The 19,439-nt window shown below is 45.1% G+C and overlaps 2 protein-coding genes across 4 annotated transcripts; one reads left to right on the top strand and one right to left on the bottom strand.

Moving 5' to 3' along the window:
• Nucleotides 1–2,118: 2,118 nt before the first annotated feature.
• LOC109784931 (membrane-bound O-acyltransferase gup1) lies at nt 2,119–9,689 on the bottom strand. The gene is made up of 19 exons (XM_020343547.4): nt 9,302–9,689; nt 9,151–9,206; nt 8,884–9,065; nt 8,747–8,795; nt 7,803–7,906; nt 7,641–7,705; nt 6,950–7,020; nt 6,456–6,515; nt 5,900–6,013; nt 5,269–5,393; nt 5,130–5,181; nt 4,476–4,538; nt 4,157–4,266; nt 3,751–3,843; nt 3,571–3,652; nt 3,113–3,190; nt 2,875–2,950; nt 2,731–2,780; nt 2,119–2,656 (listed from the first exon to the last, which is right to left on the bottom strand). The coding sequence occupies exons 1-19, from the start codon at nt 9,444–9,446 to the stop codon at nt 2,621–2,623; spliced, it is 1,611 nt and encodes a 536-aa protein (XP_020199136.1). The 5' UTR covers nt 9,447–9,689; the 3' UTR covers nt 2,119–2,620.
• Nucleotides 9,690–9,870: 181 nt separating this feature from the next.
• LOC109784932 (LEC14B homolog) lies at nt 9,871–18,825 on the top strand. 3 transcript variants are annotated; one of them, XM_073508701.1, is made up of 10 exons: nt 9,871–9,982; nt 10,185–10,635; nt 10,749–10,868; nt 11,745–11,822; nt 11,936–12,106; nt 16,603–16,680; nt 17,047–17,219; nt 17,329–17,484; nt 18,102–18,162; nt 18,262–18,825. In XM_073508701.1, exons 2-10 carry the CDS (start codon nt 10,273–10,275, stop codon nt 18,478–18,480), a joined length of 1,419 nt encoding a protein of 472 aa, XP_073364802.1. In that variant the 5' UTR covers nt 9,871–9,982; nt 10,185–10,272; the 3' UTR covers nt 18,481–18,825. The 3 variants fall into 3 exon arrangements, with proteins under 3 accessions (XP_073364802.1, XP_073364812.1, XP_040254893.1); XM_073508711.1 differs by having other exon boundaries at nt 9,890–9,982; nt 18,245–18,825; XM_040398959.2 differs by having other exon boundaries at nt 9,894–9,982; nt 10,754–10,868.
• The last annotated feature ends 614 nt before the right edge of the window (nt 18,826–19,439 follow it).

The following is a 19,439-nucleotide window of genomic DNA, read 5'->3' as shown; positions in this document are numbered from 1 at the left end:
ATGGGTGACACGGTGGTTTTAGCGAGTTCGGGCCTCTCACGGTGGAGATAACAACCCTACGTCTCGTGCTCCGGAGATGCTTTGTTTATCTAAGTATGTATCCGGAGATTACAATGTAAGTGAGAGAGAGAGGAGAACAGATCCCCATGCCTGCGCTAAGTCCTGAGACTAGTGACAAGAGAGAGAGAGCTAGGAGGAGAAGAATGAGGGCCTGCCCCGAGTCTAGTGGTGGGGGTGGCTTATATAGAGTGCGCCACCCCCTCACCCCTTATGTTACATGGTGGAGCATGAATGCCATAATGTTAGCCTACTACTAGTATGATGCTTCGACTGCCTTGCCGACTGTTGGTCTTCGCATATCCGAGTGAATCATACTGCCGAGTGGTTGCCTGCCATCCGAGTGGATGGTACGTCGATATGTCCGAGTGGATAGTATGCTGCTTGGTCGAGTGGATAGTATGTCTGTATGAAATTTATCTGGACCCACATGTTGTGTGGACCCCATGCTTTATGATATTTCGACCCTTCGTGGGCCTACCTGTTATGTGTATCCCCAACATCGGCCTGGATCATCCAGATCCCGGCAAGGATGGCGGCGGCCCGTGCACGAGAGATGGAGTTCTTCGATCAGATCTGGGTGAAAACCTGCTATTGGCTATTGCCAAGGCCGACGATGGCGACGTTGTCCGCGTCGTTCCCTTCTTGAAGGCATCGCCGAGGAGAAGTTCAAGGCCACTCTCTGCTACCTCCGGGGGAAACCCTAGATCAGTAGATCGGATGACAGTGGCTCTCTGGTGTCGTTTCCCCCTTGGGGGCGTCATTCTTGGAGGTGCACACAGGCTCGAGGGACCAGAGGATGGCGTCTTTGGTGGAGCGGTGCTTCATCTTACACATCGATGGTGGCGGATCTCCGCGGCGTGGCGCTGTGGAGATTCGGCGTCTGATGCGCGAAGATGGACTCGCGCAGGAGGAGGAAGCTGTCTGGCGTCATGGTGGCGTTGATGGCAGAGAAGCCTGGCAAGGTCGGTGCTTCAGTTCTACTTTGAGAATGGACCGAGGGATGATGGAGGTGATGGCCCTTGCAGCGTGCGGTGCTCACTGGGAGTGTGCCAGATCGGTGTGGGACCCAATCCAGGTAGTGGCTTGGATGGGACACCCGGCTTTAAATGTTAGGCTTTGGTGCGATGTCTGTTTGGTATTAGGCCCGGATATTTGGCACGCCTTCATCAAGGGGATAGGAGTAGCAACGGTGTTGCCGAGACGGTGGCTTCAGGCTAATTGATGTATCACCTTGTATGGTCTTTGTGAATAATTAATAATATGGCTGCATGCATCGTTCACATGCAGAGGCCGGGGGTACACCCTTCTTTTCTACTCCCTCCGTTCCTAAATATAAGTCTTTGGAGAGATTTCACTATGGACTACATACGGAGCAAAATGAGTGAATCATACTCTAAAATACATCTATATACATCTGTATGTGGTCCATAGTGGAATCTCTACAAAGACTTATATTTAGGAACGGAGGGAGTAAAAAAAAATTTGCTGGAGTCGTGAAGCTGGGTATTTGCTACTCCCAGAAAACGAAGGAGCTGGAGTTGCAGTTTTTACGGCCGGCTGCCACCGCCGAATGACTCTCGTCGAACCGGTACGCTGGAAACAACCACGAGCGAACAGAGAAAACAGCCACGAGCGCCTCCTCTTTCACAATCACCCACCCAACCGGGCCTATAGCCCAGCCTCTTTTACAAGCCACTTGGGCTGTCAGCCCACTCCAAACGGGTGGAATACGCATTTTCTGGCCTTTTATCCTGGCCGATCGCTAGCTGCCAGAAGTGCCGCACCGAACAGATCCATCGCTCCATGAGTCTACGTGGGAAGCTGGCTGCTGGAGTTGGGCGCTGGAGTTGAGGATTTTGCAGCTGTGGGCAACTACCGAACACGCCCTTATTTTCACCGCTGACAACATGGGGCAATAACAGCACACAAAGCACGATACAGTCATACAGAATACCGATGACACTACGCTGGTGGGAGAGGGTGTCAAAAATGAAATAGAGCACGATGCATAGGAGAGGTAGAAAATTACGGGTTCGACTGGACTGCCGGTGCACAACCTTTTCAAGCTCAGGGTACCAAATACACGTTTTGCAAATGATTTCACCTGCCAAGTTTTACATAACTCCGGATTCCGGTGCAAACCTTTTCCCATTATCATCTTCATCAGCCCAACAGTCGAATACAGTAGAATAACCCAGCTGTGTTGAGTTCAGCCAAGTGAGTCCACTGAATTAGCGCGAATACAAACAGTAGCGAAAAACGACGAGTTGCTGGTCGCAGGCATTGAAGCAACAAAATGGGAATCGTCGTTACAAGCATACGTTCCGTGATATCACCCCAGGCCAACCGAGTTCAAAAGATCATACGCAGGGATAGAACACCAGCAAGCCTACTAGGCCCTAACCTACAGCGAAGGAATCCCAGGGTCAATGCCTACATGAGCTTTTTGCTTGTGTCAAACAAAGCCAACAAAGCAGTGGTGGAAGCCTGCTATGTTATCACGATGCCTGCAATGTCACCGAGTTCACAGTCAAACCCGCATAGTTGTTCTTGTCACACGTTAAGTCTTTCTAGCATCCCGTATATGAAAGATAAGCTGCAAATAAGATTAAGGAACAATGAGAAGATCCATCTCTGTGAGTTCAAAAGAAATTATTAGCAAATAATCACCTTGACGCCCACATAGAAAGTAGTGAATATGGTGCCAAGTGCAGGAAGGGCTACAAAAACGGAGACATGTATTGGTTACATAGTTTGTGTACATTTCACCAACGAAGCTGTATTACAAGTAATGGATGTGAACATGTAACTCACCATCCTTGTGGAGCATCCGCGCCATCAGAACCTTAATGCCTGACGGCCCTACAACGTAGCCAACAAGGTTTGCCACCTACATGCATTGGACATGTAAGGAGCAGCAGTTTGCTTACAACCAAGAATTTAAGTAGTACTCCTAGCTGACTAATCTAGTCTGTAGCTCATAATCTCTACACATTGAAGACTGTGCAGAAATTTGTGACTAATTAACACTCAAATATAAAGAGGAAAGTACCATAAGGGAGCTGACTGTCACAGCACCAGCAATTGCACATAATTCACGATGAATGAACCGCCCAAGGGTACTTTTTGCCTGCAGAAAATATTATTTTGGAAGTATTACTTGCTAACAATGTAAAATTGAAGCGTCTAGCAAGAATGCTGAAAAATATATGTGTGCAGGAGAGAACAAACATATAGACTTGAAACGTGTAGCATAAAAGGAACAAGACCACACATTGTTGTGGTACTGCAGATACCTAGACATCATGTTAGCTTTGTTGTTTGGACATTCAATTTGTATGTCTTTCTTAACTTCAGATTTAAAGAGTGTCCAACTTTCTCCAAGCAAAAAAAGTACTAGTTGATACGGTAAGCTAAATTCAGTCACCAGGCAAGCGGTTCAGAAAAACTGAAACTTGATAAAAAGCAGATAAACTGCAAGAGTGGCCAATAATAACCTTCGGAGATTACCTGGAAGTTGTTGGAAAAAGACTTGATCACTATTTCAGGGACAAAACATAAGCATGTTAACCATGCCCATGAAATAAGTTTCCTGTTTAAGAGAAAGCAACCAAATGGTCAATGTAAGTTACACAAGTTTGTTTACAACTTGGATGTTTACAAGACTTAAGGAGATTGTTTGAAAGGTACCATTCCAGGTCATGCCAGGCTGCTACGAATGTGAATACAACCCAGATACTAAGTAGTTTTCTTCGAGACCCACCAAGAGGTATGTAAACGTACCTGCAACAAGAGATGGACAATGCAACTTACACTCTGGACTTAATCAATGCATGTGTATTGACTGCAAATGCACCTCTGTATAGACATATACCAACTCTAGAGCTCCATGCATGGGCCATGGGATTAACTATATCTGAACTTCGTGCACTTTTTATTCAAGTAGTAGGAAAGATTTGCTAATCATTATATACATCCCATCCCATTACCTTATGTATACATCAAAGTGCAGCAATGCTACGAATAACAGTAAACTAGATGGGAAAAATTGCTAGCATGGTACCATAATACTTAAGCCGGGTACTTCTACACAGACCTGACCAGCCATTTGTTAAAGGAAGCATGCCAGCTTTTCCAGAAACTCTCCAGGTCAGGACAATTATTTATGCACCTAGGCATGTTTTCAGGTGTCTCAACTCCTCCTACCTGTAATAAATGCCAAGGTTAAATCCTTCTGTTTATGTCCACTTGAATTTCAGCACAAACAAGAACATTTGTCCAGCAACAAGGATATAGTGAAGTCATTTTAGCACAAAATACAACAAACTGAGAGTTATCACTTCAAGAGGAAGTATGCAGTGCTGCAAAATGAACTGACGGTGCATATTGGGTACAGAATTTAAATGTTGTATTACCAGTGACCAGAATCTGAAGTATCGCCAAATAAGGAAGAATTTTAACCACATAAAGATCAACACCTGCATAGGAGGTCCAGTGTGTTAGCTAACAAAAGAGACATCAGAAATAGTATAAGTGACTAATGTGGTAGTCTAGTGCATCACAACCCATGCAAAGACCTATGAAAATGCAATGTTGTTACAGTTAAACCTATTCAGATTACACCCGTTAAACCTCTGATGCAGGTTCCAGCAAGGGCCTAGAGAGGCCCAGCCTAGAAAAGCAAGGCTGTGTCAAGGAAGACAAGCCTTAAAAGGCAGGCCCGAGCCCAAAAATCCTTTTTTCTGAATAAAGTTAACAAACATTATCTAAATTATTGTTATACTTTGCTGGGCTTTCTCAGGCATCTGGCTGAGCCTGCAGGTTGAAAAATTGGGCCTGAACCCAGTAAAATCACACTTGCCTCACTGCCCATGAACGTTCAGACGTTAGTGGAAAATGGAAACTTCTTTAGTTTTTAGTGGAAATGGAGAACTTACATGCAGGTCACTTAATTAATAAGAACTTCACTTGAAACAGAAACAATAAGCACAAGTGAGAATATCAACTGCCACACGCTCACCCTAAGTGGCTACTGATGAATATTAATTGCAATGTGTATATAATCTTACCCCATAACTAATGATGAAGATCTCAAACGGTGTCAACTGCCGCCATAATCGGCTGCCATCAAAGTATTTAATTCAAATTTCAGAATGGGTATCATGATAATCATAATACAGGATTATCGTAATGTATAAACAGAAGTACCTGACTACAAACGCGTTGTAGTGGAAAAAGTGTGTCATGACTTCGATTAGAAGGAAATTTAGGATCCACCTTAGTCCATAACAACATATCTGCCCAACTGAATAGTTTTTCTGAGGTACATCTAACTGCAAGGTCGCTACATAAACAACCGGTTAGTAATATGTAACTGGGGGATCTTTATAGCACCAAAGAGTAAAGTCACTGCTTAAACACACAGATCAAATCTTCTATGGACTACTGCAACACAGATTTTAAAGTCACCAAGTACAATTTGAAATTGAAATCAGTTAGTGTTATGTCTGGTCGATGCCATACATGAACCGAAGACCTACTATTCCTTTTTCAAGCTACTAAGGCAGCATGTGTGTTTGAATGCATAATAGGTAAGACTGACAGCCTGTAATAAGACTCGTAGATGTTTCATTCGGAATGTTGCAAATATTTATGCATTGTTTTGAACTTTTGATTATGTAGCTTAAGAATCAAGTAATGTGAAAAAAAAATCCTTTCGTAAATCATAATCCATAACCAAAAATCATTCAAGAAAGCACTTCTTTTACTGTTTTCAGCTTTCAAAATTGAAATAAGACAAATCAGCTACAGCAGAAAACTACCTAGATAAAAGACTAACCTGAGCTGCAAATGCGTTGTAGCTTACAACAGGTCCAGCAATATAGAGTGGAGCATATGTTAAGTAGCATAAATATGTTAGGAATGTGTATTTGTCAACGCTGAGTCCTTTCTCCTGCCAAGAACAATGTAATAGCTTATCAGCAGATACAAAGAATGAATATTAGCTCAATCTGTAAAGGTGTGACTTATAAGATAAAGATATTGACCGAGGCTTGGAATTCCGCAATGTCATGATATGCAAAAAGGAGAAAAAGAAATAGTAATGTTGAGACCTGCTTTATATGCATCTGCCTATAGAAAACAACAGGTAAATCTCACGTCAACAGAACATCAACCATTCATTTATGCTTGGAAATTACCAACATCTCTATATAAAATTCTTAGTTCCATTCTTCCATGTGTCAACACCTAATCTGTAGACAAACTCAAGGAGTACAATCTTACATGTCCAAAACTAACAGTGGGTCTCTCCTCTATCACTGCCATACTACACATCACCTGGATAATACACATTCTAACTTAACTGGTACGAGTAAACTGGAATAGTGAAGTACCTGCAAAGCAAAGTAGCATGTCTTGCCAGAATAACAAACTTCACATTTCTGCATGTGTTTCTGTACCAAGAGTACTCATGTCAGCACAGTCCAGTATTTGACAAGATACTGTGCTGTGCAAATGGAAGATGATGGTATGCCAGGTATATAAATATGTCCAATGTATGGTAAAAAACAAAATAAAGGATCTTTCTTGTCATTTTAATAGAAGTAAATTGAGTCAAAAAAAATCAGAGAGTTAATGTTGGCAATTTAAGTAGTTGAAAACACCACAAATACTTCTTGGACTAGAATTCACATCTGAATTTGGATGCACATCCACGTGTTCACGAGATTAGCTTGAATTTCAAATCCAAACTATTACTTAATAAATGTGCGGAAATCAGAAAAACCCTGTTTCTAGCTATCTGTGTATTTTAAAGCATCTCACGGATGCAAAACTTAATATGCATAACATAGGACAGAAAGCTGTAAGTTATAAGTGTACATAGTACCTTGTGATCAAAGTGAGACGAACTAAGTGTCCAGCAGTAATCACATCCAAAGCTAATCATCCGTAATACAACTGTCACATGAAATGGAGAAGGGCATCAAAACAACAAATTTGATGATAATGGCATATATCAATAATCCAGACAAATTAGAAGAAACACAAAAGGCACAAAATATGATGCATAAACACTATGATGAACTATATATATGATGTAACTGTTGTGATAGCCAGATAAAACCTACACGGCAGGACAGTTCTCTATATGAGGTAGTCAAGTTCTATGACACTTGATCCCACAAAAGCAACCATAATGAAACAGTCTTCATTGACTAGATACAGGAGAGGAAAGTAGACATGTAATTCAATAGCTTAAGTTTACTGCCGCATCGGTTCGAAACTCTATGAGATTTGGGGAATCTGTTCCTACCGACTGAAAATATAATTTAACACAGTTCATGTGATAATAACTCGTGGTCTCTAGATGAGATCTACATGAACTACTTATAAGTCTAGTTTTGCAATTCAAGTATTCAACACAAATAATGCTCCAGAATTTAAGCCTATCAAAACCTCCTAACTACTATTTCAAGTGAGAGTAACCCTACATTTCCATACAGTAAGCATCAACAGCAAAATCTGTCAACATTTTTTCAGAGTCAAACCAAGTAACAAACACGACATGGAAATCGTACCGAAATTGAAGCATATGTGCCATCGAAATGTACCCCGATAGTTATCGAGAAAAGCCAGTTGTTGCCTATTTATATGAACATAAATATCATCAGAACCTAAATGAAAAGGAATCTTACTAAGGGAAAGTGCAAGAAGCAGTACAGCAACATTGAAAATCTCACCCGAACAATGAGAATGAATAGCCTTCATAGACCCGGTTAAGTGTAAGCATAGCTAAGTTGAAGCTCCATATGATGCCAGTGCAATACTTATATCGAGCAAATAACTACAAACAAAAGGTTGTGATCAACAATAAATGCTAATTTGATTAATATCAGGTGACCAAATGAGTTGATGCTTCACAAAGTAAGTGATAAATGTTGTTTCTTCGTTTGTTCTGACCATTCTCTTAGCTTAGTACTCCCTCCGCTCCTAAATACAAGTCTTTTTAGAGATTTCAATATAGACTACATACAGATGTATATAGACATATTTTGAGTGTAGATTCACTCATTTTGCTCCGTATGTAGTCCATATTGAAATCTCTAAAAAGACTTATATTTGGGAATGGAGGGAGTACTTAGTAGATTCATCAAATAACCATTAATCAAACCTATAACAGTAGAGAGAAGAAATCAATTCGGTCAGTTCAGCCTACATGATCGAGTTCAATTGATGGTGCCATTTACTGGTAGATGATATAGACCCACATAGCAGACCAGGTGTAAGCTTGACTTTATTTTCACCATGTTCACTATGTCAACTACTCGATTCTTAAACGGAGTAATTGTTATGGTGAACAGGTTTGCATTGGTGAATGGAACATGAATAATCAAGAGACCAGGCTTGCTCTTAAATGCACACATCAGCGGATTAGCCAAACAAGTAATGTGCCTAGATAAAATTTCTAGAAATACTTGATCCACTAGAAACAAATGGTTGCTTTTAACTGATGATGATTCAGAACAAGAGTTCAGCTAGTGAACCAATTAGCCTACCATGTCCTTCCATTATTCCTTTCCTAAAAGTATCTTTATAGGTTTATTTACACAGACAGCAGACCAGAAAAGATTTTGACAACTGAAATGAGAACAATAGCTTTGATTAAAAAAATGTCAGCACCGACCTTGACTATGGCGTAATTAATCCCTGCTATTACAAGAATGAAACCAACACTGTCACATAAGTAAACAAGTTAGCACGTTTATTTAAAAAAAGAGAGAGAGAAAAGGGGCATAAAACTAGGATCAGTCGGTCGCCTACCAAGCACCATGTAGGTAGCATAGATAGATCAGGGACAATATAAGCCAGACCAACGAGGCCCCTCTGCCCTTCAAGCTACAGCCGTATCGCAGCCCATTCGCCACGATCAGAAATGCAGCCATTACAATGGTGAGAACAGGTAAGTTCCCACGGAAGTTTCTCCATTGCGCGTCAGACGAGTCCTGCGACATCCACACGAGGAAATCAAACCGGGTGGCTCTTAATCCTCGAGGCGAACTGAAAGAGTGAAGGCGCAAAATTACACACGTTCAGACGGCCGGGGATTGATCCAGCTCTTAGGCCGTAGAGTTTCCCGGTGTAATCTGCGCATCAAGAGAGAAGAATGCGATGTGATGCCGAGCAGCACTGAGATGATGTCAGAGGAAGGGTAGGCGGAAGTGGGGGGAATGGCTGGTACCGCGGGCGAGGCGAAGCGACCTCTGGACCATGGCGCTGTAGAACACCACCGCGTAGGCGCACAGCGCGGCGAGCTCCAGCCGCTTCCACGGGACGCTGCTCATCTTGCTTGCACCGGGAGAAACCGGCGAACCGGGGACGGTCATAGAGGCGCGGGCGGCGGCCGGGGCGGCGAGGATCTACGGAGGAATGGGGCCGCGGGGCGGGACGGCGCGGTTGGCCGGCCCTGATGGTCGCCGGCGGGGTAGATGCGGGGTCGTGCCTCGCCGTTGGATCTAAAAAACTTCGGAACAAAACCACCTCCCGTCAAGCCGCCATCGCTGAACTGAAGCTATAGAGGCGTATTCCCAGCCCCCGCTTTCAGGGCAGCAATACGCATTCTCCGGCCTACGTTTTCAGTCCCACATCTCGGGCCACGTAAGGGGCCCGACGCCACGGCGGCCACGCGTCCACCTCCTCGTCCTCGCCTCCTCCCGCGGAGCGCGCACGTACACGTCAGCGCACTCTTTCCACGCGCCGGGCCCACGCGTCAGGGAGAGCGGTACGAGATTGCGGGACCCGTATTTTGCTGAAACGCCCCTCCCCTTCTCCGCAATCCCATTCACGACAGTCTAGTCCCCTCCCCTCCCCACTCCTCCACCCCCTTCTTCCTCCGCCGGCCGCTCCGCCGAATCCAACCCAGGTACCGCCTCTCCGGCCTCCCGCTTCGATTTCGCGCTCCGCCGACGCAATCGGACGAGCAGAATCCGCTCCATATCTTTTTAGCTTTTTTTTTTACCCATCATTCCGTCGTAATTTCGAGCGGCGGAAGGTCCGGGGTTGAGCAAAACCCTGCCTGCCTGCTTCGTGTTCTGTAATCACGCTGACATCCGAATTCTGTGCAGGATCCTGTTGATTTTCCCTGAATTGATCCGCTCGAATCCTACCAAGCCGGTGTTGAGAAGCAGTTCTCGTGCCCTTTGGTGAGCGGCAATGGCGGCGGCAGGGAGACTGCGGGGCAGGCGGCGGGCACAAAAGGAGGTGGAGCGCGAGCCCGAGCCGTTCACCATCGAGGAGGAGGTGTCCCACCTCACCCGGGTCCGGTCGGAGCCGTGCCCCGGCACCCGCGCCGCCATCCATGGCGCCAAGCGGAAGAGGGACGTCTCGGCCTTCGAGATGCTGTCGTCGAGGGAGTCCGGCCGCTCGGGAGGCGGCGGGTTCTGTTCGGCCGACCGCGCCTACGCCGCCGGGAAGCACCTCCCGTCGGAAGGACCCTGGTGCGTGGAAGACATGGATAGCGAGGCCTATGTCTCGCAGTTCTCCAGCGACGGCTCGATGCTCGTTGCCGGGTTTCGGGTAGGTGATTTTGCTTCTTCTTCTTTAGAAGACCCGTATGTGAACCTGCGAATAGATAAGTTGTGCAGCTAGTGTGGCTAATGTTTCTCTACATTCCTAAATTTGATGATAAGGGAAGCCGCATCAGAATTTACGATGTCGATAAAGGGTGGAAGGTTCATAAGAACATAAGCTGCAGAAGTATGAGGTGGACGGTTTCAGATATTGCGCTCTCCCCTGACCAGCGATATCTTGTAAGTCTGTTTTGCTTCCATATTCTCTCCCTTGGGTTGGATCAACCATTATTCTTCTTGATAATTCTTGGACATAGATAAAACGAATAGTTAAAGATTGAAGCACTGATTGCATTACTTGGTTGTGGAAAACAGATCATTTATAGTACTGACATTTGCTGCACTTTTTTTCAAGAAAACCGAAGCTTGCGTTTCAATGCGTTGATCATTTTTTACAAGCCTAAGACTAGGCCATTACATCCAACACTTATGGCAAGACTACAACTCTTAGAGTTTAGTTTGAACGCAACAGCCCATGTCCAATAGTTTTTTGTTAGGTCAATAGTTTTTCCCTTAAGATATTTTTGTAGTGCATTTGGATTCGGACACAGACGTTTGGCTCTCGGGTGTGCAGCACACCGGTATCTGTACCAATGTTAATTGCATGGAGATGGTCGCATTAAATTAGGCATAAATTTGGCCGATTGCTATACAGATTCAATACTTTGCTATATACTTTGAAATAATGCTTTGAAGACATACTGTATCCAAAAATAAAAGTTATTCCCCTTTCTTTTGCGGGAATAAAAGTTAATCCCCTAAAACAAGGCTTTTGAAAAGCCACCACGATGTCAAACGATGTCTATTGCTTTTTAATAACATTTACTCGATCAGTCATTTCAAGGTTTGCTACTTTACATTACCATTTTAAGTTGAAAGTTAAATCAAATTTATACACAAGACTCACTTTTTATCTGGAATTTTTTCCTTGAGGTGTACTTTCTAGGTTTTTTTATGCAGTTGTTTGCTGACTAATCAAGTTGTACTCTGGTTATTTCATGCTTGTTTATATGCTTTCGTATTCATTTTTCACTCAAGTCGTTCGATCCTTCACAGGCCTATTCCAGTTTGTCGCCTATTGTTCACATTGTTAATGTGCAGAATGCTGGAAGGGAATCGGATGCTAATGTTACTGTATGTTCTATACTCTGAAACTATGACTGCATGCTCATGTGGTCATGCCATACTTATAAAATGTAAGTGATGTGCATGTAACCATGTTTTGAATTTTTTTTCTTTTTCTGCAGGAAATTCACGATGGTTTGGAATTCTGTGATGACGATGAATACTCTTTCGGGATATTCTCTGTGAAATTTTCGAAAGATGGTAGAGAAGTAGTTGTTGGGAACAATGATTGTTCAATATATGTCTATGATCTTGGAGCAAATAAAGTGTCAGACCGTATCCGTGCTCATACGGTATGAAATAACTCGATTAGCCATATGCATCTTGGTTCAATCATTTCTCTGGCTGCTTTATTCTTTCTTTCATTCCATTCCATGTTGTCTCGGCTATCTCATTCCATACCATGTTTAAGATTCCTAAAAAAAATGTTTGTTATCCACACAAGAACAATTATTGCCTGAAAGGTCAAAGGGAATCGCCATCACTTAAAATTCCTAAACAACATCATAAAAGGGTTGTGGTGTTGACGTGTTTTTTGGGTCGTGCCATCCTTGGCAATGTAAGGGTTGTGCCGTCTTTGGCGTTGTATCTCTTTGTATTTTTACCTGGCCACGGCCCAGCAATAATGAAGAGTACAGATAAGACGTGTGTATGCGGAGGCGTCCTGTGGACCAATAACTCTATGAGAGCCTGTAGCGACGTTAGGCCGGCAGCCCCTTGCAACTGGACCATCCATGGTACAGTATCACGCAAATATAACCAATGGCCCAGAAACTGAGCTGGATTAGATTGATGGAGCAAACGAATAGCACATAGTGGGAGGAAGAAGGAGCTGTGAATTTGAGCACTGGAATTCATAGTGAATCTGGGCAATCGGCCGGAAACATGATAATCGAGTACTTGGAAGTTGTAACTACTCGATTTGTAGCTCGCCGGGCATTCAGTCAAGTACTGCTCCCTATCTTCAGTCAATGGCAGCCTGTTTTTACAAGTGTCTAGTCATTATTTTGTACGTGATTTCAGATTAAAACATAGCTCATATTAATTCAGAAGTATCTTCGGTGCTTTAGCGGTGATATTAGTATATGTTCGATTCTCCCGCAAAAAAAATCAGTATATCTTCGATTCAGAAATAAAACAATGTGCACGTTACATGCAAATGAAAAGTTCATTCCAAGATCAAGAGACATTTTCTTTGTTCTAGCAGTGGTAAATGTGCAGTTCATTTTTTATGTGTTAGCTGGATTGAAAGTTAAAACCATGTGTGCACTGTTTCCTTTGGAGAAAATTAGTATCGAGAATTGAAGCATGTTGGATACAAGCTGACGTATTAGGTCTGCTCCATGTGATTGTGCGAAATGTGCCAACAGAGTCGGAGTACTCAAGAGGTCGATCAGGGGTTTGGGTAAGAGAATTGAAATGCCATGAGCCGGACATTAGAGACGGCGCTCGTTTCGTTGGGTGAGGCATATGACCTCTACATCCTCTACTCCTAGGAGATTGGGTTTGGAATTTGGTACGGCAAGAGCAGGTTGAGCGTGGAGATGACAAAGTCGATGTGAGGACAAATTTTATAGAGATGTCATGACTTACCATACAAACCATTATGGCATGCCAATTAGGCTATTAGTCGGTGTGAACAATCACTTTTAGCATGCGTTCAGCTATTATATGTGCTCGTGCGTCTATAGAGAAGGTCTGCAAGGTGAGAAGAGATATATCTTGTAGTGGTGATGTGTAGAATTTTCCATTAGCTCCGTTTGTGGAGAATTTTCCAAGGTTTTTTAAGCGCTAGGCGCTGAGCGAGTGTTGTGCCTCCGCTTAGTTCAATGACAGCATAAGCGCCACCTGGGTGCTCTTAAGCATTATGTACGGACGTCATACGAACAGGAACAAGGGCACCCAAAATCAGTTTTCATAGCATGCAAGGCATGTATACCAAAAAAGGTTTCCCCCGCTTTATATTATAAAGCAACTATCACCTATTACAATCGAGAGACCGATACAATCACACACCACCACGGCACCCAACACACACACCCAAGGCAATATACAAAGGTGTCGGGCACCGACACACCACCCCACCGACCACCAAGTAAACTACAAATGAGTGAGGAAGACCGCTTGGGGCCGACGGAGACCTCCACCATGAGCAACCACAATAGAGAGGTGAGCTGGCAACAACGAAGCTAGGACTCAAAAGTGGTGCCTCCACCACCATGGATAGCCGCCACCGCTCAATCCCGAAGATCAGTTTTTCACCCGGAGCAAGATGACAGGAGAGGGAACGCCGTGACGGAGCCTTCAGGAAGGATAAGGCGTCAACGGCCGCCGCCACTGTCGGCCAGTCAAAGGACTGAGCAAGTGGTGTATCTCGGTGCTCACCCCCTCTGTTGCACCCTAGCTCCGTCAACCACCCGCAACCACGCCGCCCGCGCGGCCATGGTTGCCCGACTGCACCTGAGATGCACGCTCCGCCCCCAAACGCCGCGCCTCCCACCGCCCGAGCCGCCGCCCTACAACCAGACAACCCCGAGACAACACAAAGTCCCCAGCTTTGGCCCAACTGACAACCCCCGACCGGCGGAGCCACAGCAGACGCTCCGTCCCGAACATCGGCAGACCTGTGCCAACATGCCCGTGGCCGAGGAAAAGGGGAGAAGGAGGAGCGGACGCATTCGGACCGGCACACCCCTGTGCCAGCGTCAGGTGACGCGACCGCGTCGAGGCCACCCATCCCTCCTACCGAGCTCCCCGCTGAACACGAGGAAAGGGGGAGAAGGAGCGGACGCATCCGGACCGGCACACCCCTGTGCCGGCGACAGGTGACGCGACCGCATCGAGGCCACCCATCCCTCCTATCGAGCTCCCCATGGAACACACCCCCGTGTCACCCCACCATGGCAGCCGGCACACATCCCTGCGAGGCCACCGGCAATTGCGCGCCCACCGACGAGGGATACCAAATTGACCCGCAGCCGCAGCCAAGGTAGCCCACTAGGGAGGCCCTCCCGCACTGAGCGGCGCTGTCCAGCTGCAAGGGCCCGACTGGACGGGGGCTGCCCAACTCCACTGTTGTCGCGCCGCCCCCTCACCAGCGCGCCACGGTGAGAGAGGTCGCCCACGGCCCAGGCCGCCCGTGACCCGCAGCGTGAGAGGCAGATCCGGACGCGCCACCGCCGCTGTCACCACTACCATGCTACCTGTCGCACCGCCGCTGCGCTGCCGCGCCCGGCATCTAGCGCCGCATCCCGGCCCGCGAGATCCGGCCCACGTCGCACCCCCTGAGCGAGGAGACAAATGAGCCCCACCGCCGCGGGCGATGCACGGGCTTCGCCCGGCGGCGCTAGGGTTAGCCTCTAGGACGCTCGCGGGAGCGTCGCGGGAGGAGGCGAGGAGCGGGTTTCCAAGTGCTCGCAAGGCATGTATATATAAGCCTAAAATAGCAAGCATGTTGGGGAAGGAGAGATGAGGAGGAGCTCGAGGTCGGGGAAGGGGAAGAAAGCTGGCAGCAGCGAGGTCGGGGAAGAGAAGCCACCAGACTCCAGCCTAGATGAGGAGGAGCTCGAGATCAGGGAAGAGGGGGGAGGACTAGCAGCAAGGTCAGGAAAACTCAAGGTGGAGCAGCGCTAGGCCGGGGAAGAAAGCCCCAGATCTGGCGGCACAAGGTTGCCTTGCTCTCCTATGTCTCTCTCGCCCTGCTTTCCTTTGTCTAACCCTAGGCGTCCGAGCGCTTTTTTCAGTGCTTACCCCAAAAGCGAAGCGGTAGGCCTCCCCTCAGCGCTTAAGCGCGCCTAGGCAGATGCTCAATTTTTCACTGGAATTTTCCATTTGTGCAGTCTCATACTCCCTCCATAAGTGTCTTGACTTTGCACTAACTTTAGTACAAAGTTGTACTAAGCTTGAGACACTTATTTTGGGACGGAGGGAGTACAATGATAGCAATTCAATTTGTAGCTTCCAAAATCTGAATCGGTTGGAGGGGAACATTTAACTCAAGCAACTTCAGTTTTCAGTATTGCCTGAACTGCTAGCTTGGCTCCTGCTAGAAGTCCGTCCAGAAAGTCTAGCATGTCAGACCAGGATGTAAAATTCCATCTGCGCCGTTTCCATGAATAGCCATTGTCACATTTAATTAGGATGCCAGCCAGGTGTGGGCCACGAACAATTGGAAATGTCTATGAAAGCTGGCTATACATGCAGAAATACACAGTTCGTTGCAAATCCCAAGAGGACTGCTTGGTCCAGATTTCATGTGCAAGTGTGCTCGGGAGCCAAAGCGGATTTCTGTATATCTCAGTCCTTTCATCATATAAGTGTATGTGGTACCTTGAGATTTTCCGTACTTTCTTTTGGGAAGTTGGAAGTAGTCACACGGTTTCATTGAATGTGAGTCTGCCATCTTGAATACTGATGAAATGCTTTGGAGGAAACATAAGAAACAAAATGAAATAGCACTGTTTGCAACATAGTTTTCATTCTTCCATCACAGTATATCATGATGGGTATGTATTCCAGGTTTGAGGTAGTCTAGGTTTATGGGAGTATCGTGACTAACGACTGGATCATCAGTTCATTGCATTAATGCATAATCATGTATTACATTTTACATAAGAGGACTTTATGTAAAATTAGAATCACATGGATGTAGATGATGTACTGATGGTGTCAAAGCTAGAACTATCCTCAGTTGAGCAGTATAAGATTCATACAATTGTTGGATGCCTTGGAGTAAATAGTAATACTTTGTTTTTCACGATCTCATTTCCTTCTCCATTGGTTCTGCAAGTCTGATGTCAACACGGTCACCTTTGCTGATGAAAGTGGGAATTTGTTGTACTCTGGAAGTGATGATAATCTCTGTAAGGTCAGTATTCTTGTTAATTTCTCTAGATTGCTGTTTTACTTCTCTTCCCTTTTTTTATCTTGCTTCAATACTAGTACTATCTAGTAATTATATTCTAATTCATCCTATAGAAAACAGAACTAACATACACACTTTGTGTATAATAAACGTAGCTGCCTAGGGCCTAGCTGGACTTGAAGAGTAGTTAATAAAGCATAACTTTTATGCTTCCGGTGGCTTTAAAAGGAAGAATAGAGCTGTTACCATTTACATTCTGCTACAAAAGTAAACAATTGAGGGCCTGTTGGAAGTTCGAACAACCTTTTATATATGCACCATCATTTTATCCAATTATGCATTGGCCTAACGATACTTCATAACTCTTAGGTCTGGGATAGGCGTTGCCTTGTAAGAGAGAAACCAGCTGGTGTTTTGACAGGGCACTTAGATGGGATTACATGTATTGATAGCCGTGGTGATGGGCGTTATCTAATCTCCAACTGCAAGGATCAGACTATCAAACTTTGGGATGTCAGAAGGATGTCCGCCACCGTAAAAGGGTAATGCTTTTGTTTTACAGATGCACATAACGTTTACAATGTTCTAGTCCAATTCGACAATGACAAGTCCCAATTTTGTATATTTCTCAATTTTCTACCTTTTTCACAGGCGACAACCAAGATTATATGACTGGGACTACAGATGGATGTCGTTCCCATCACACGCTAGATATTATAAGCATCCAAATGATCTGTCTCTGGCAACATACAGGGGTCATTCAGTTCTGCGGACACTTATCCGCTGCTACTTCTCTCCAATGCACAGGTTAGGAGTGAATTAGGGATTATGCTTTGTCACATTCAAATTTGGTTGTTGGTTGCTCCTCTCTGTCAATTAAGTTGGCATTGCACTGCACTCCGGCTACAGCTGATGGTATGTGGCCAACAAAGCATGTTTGGTAGTCAGGATTTCTGGTACTTGGATCTTGCAAGTATTAAGTATTAACTCGTAAGCTGCACAACAAGAGATCTAGGACAGTAAGAAGTTGTACACGACACATAGCCTCACCACTGAAGCCTTCTGATTTAAAATGTTTTCAACTGATTGTACTTGCACTATTGAGCAATTTGGCGTGTGCTGTACTTATCTGGGCTAGATTTATGTTACATTGTTGATGCTTTACTAGCTCCCCAAGAAAATTTCAAGTTGCCATGTGAAAAAGCTGGTGAACGAAGTAACCTTATTAAGTTGTTTCTACGTTCCCAACAACCTTGGTTGCTAGAGTTCTACCCACTTGAAATCAAACTTGTGAAGATGCATTATTGGCCATAATGCATGTAAGTTGGCATTTTCAACAGACATTTAGATCAACATGAATCATGTGTAACTACGCAAGTCACCCCATTGTTTTCTCTTTTTCATTCTTGTGTTATCTTTTGCAGCACGGGCCAGAGGTACATATACACTGGATCAAGTGACGATTCCGTGCATATTTACGATGTGGTATGTAAATCCAATCTTCCCACATTTTCCAAATTATAGCATGCCTACTTCAGTGTTTGCAGATTTTTGTTATCCACTACAGACCTGCTGCTCGTGCAGGTAACCGGGGCGACCGTCAAGAAGCTCTCATGGCACGGTTCGATCATCAGAGACTGCACCTGGCATCCTTACCGCCCAACGCTTGTAAGCTCTTCCTGGGACGGCTATCTGGCCCGGTGGGAGGCATCAGGCGACAACGAGGACCCCTCGGTGCTCACGTGCGACGAGCAGAGGACTAGCCCTTACGACCAGACATACGGGCTCTCTTTTGCCCTGTAGTAAGTTGCAGAGGACCTGGCGTGACAAGCAGTGCTGAGGCGAGCTCGTGATGAACCTTGATGTTGGGTTGTGGCGGTTTATCATTGATGTGCTTATATGGCAGTATAAGCACAAGCAGTTATGCATTGTATGTCTGAGGCAACTTGTGCTCCTCTTGCTGTCACTGATAGAAAATAGTGATGTAAACAAGATGTAGCCGTTGCTTTTGTAAATTTGTTTGCAGTTGATCAGGTGGTGTCAGTGACAAATTCATATGTAACTATGCAAGTTTTTTTTTTGTTGTTGTTGAGAGAATTGTAACTATGCAAGTTAATAATGCATGTGCATTCTGTTGCCGTACAGAAATGTACTCCCTCCGTTCGGAATTACTTGTCTCGGAAATGGATGTATCTAAAACTAAAATACGTCTAGATACATCCATTTCTGCGACAATTAATTCCGAATGGAGGGAGTATATATTTAGCGATGAGTAAATAACGCCTTGATGATACAACAACTTGACCTGCGGGTGGTTTCATCCTCGAAGTCTTGTCCGTGCCCTTCCTGTTACATTGATGTATTCGAGGTCTGTGAGTCGCGAACGTTGGTGGTTGGCAGGCAGGCGACAGCATCAAGCTCACCTCATTTTGACACTGGCGATTATGCGGGTGATGAAGAGCAAACCGTGGTGTCGTGCCAGCGATCAACTATGGTGAGAGCTCCACCCTCCCACAAATATTAGGTAGGGTTGGTGGTTGTATGCGACCACAATGATGTTTAGGCTGGCCATTAGGTGGTTCTTTTGTGTTACGTGTTGCCAATTTAGGGCTGGTTGTGCATTAATGTGCAGCTGCCAATTTGGTGAGGTTGCAAAACATAATACTTAGCGAGGTGAAAGTGTAGGAATTTTAGAATGATTCGCCGAGGGTGGCATCTTGCAATTAGTCAGGCAAAAATATTGTCTTGGGGTATTGTGCAAA

Source organism: Aegilops tauschii, chromosome 1, assembly GCF_002575655.3.
Source record: "Aegilops tauschii subsp. strangulata cultivar AL8/78 chromosome 1, Aet v6.0, whole genome shotgun sequence".
NCBI lineage: Eukaryota > Viridiplantae > Streptophyta > Magnoliopsida > Poales > Poaceae > Aegilops > Aegilops tauschii.
Note: the sequence above shows the minus strand (reverse complement) of the source record. Positions and strands in the feature narration are given on the sequence as shown.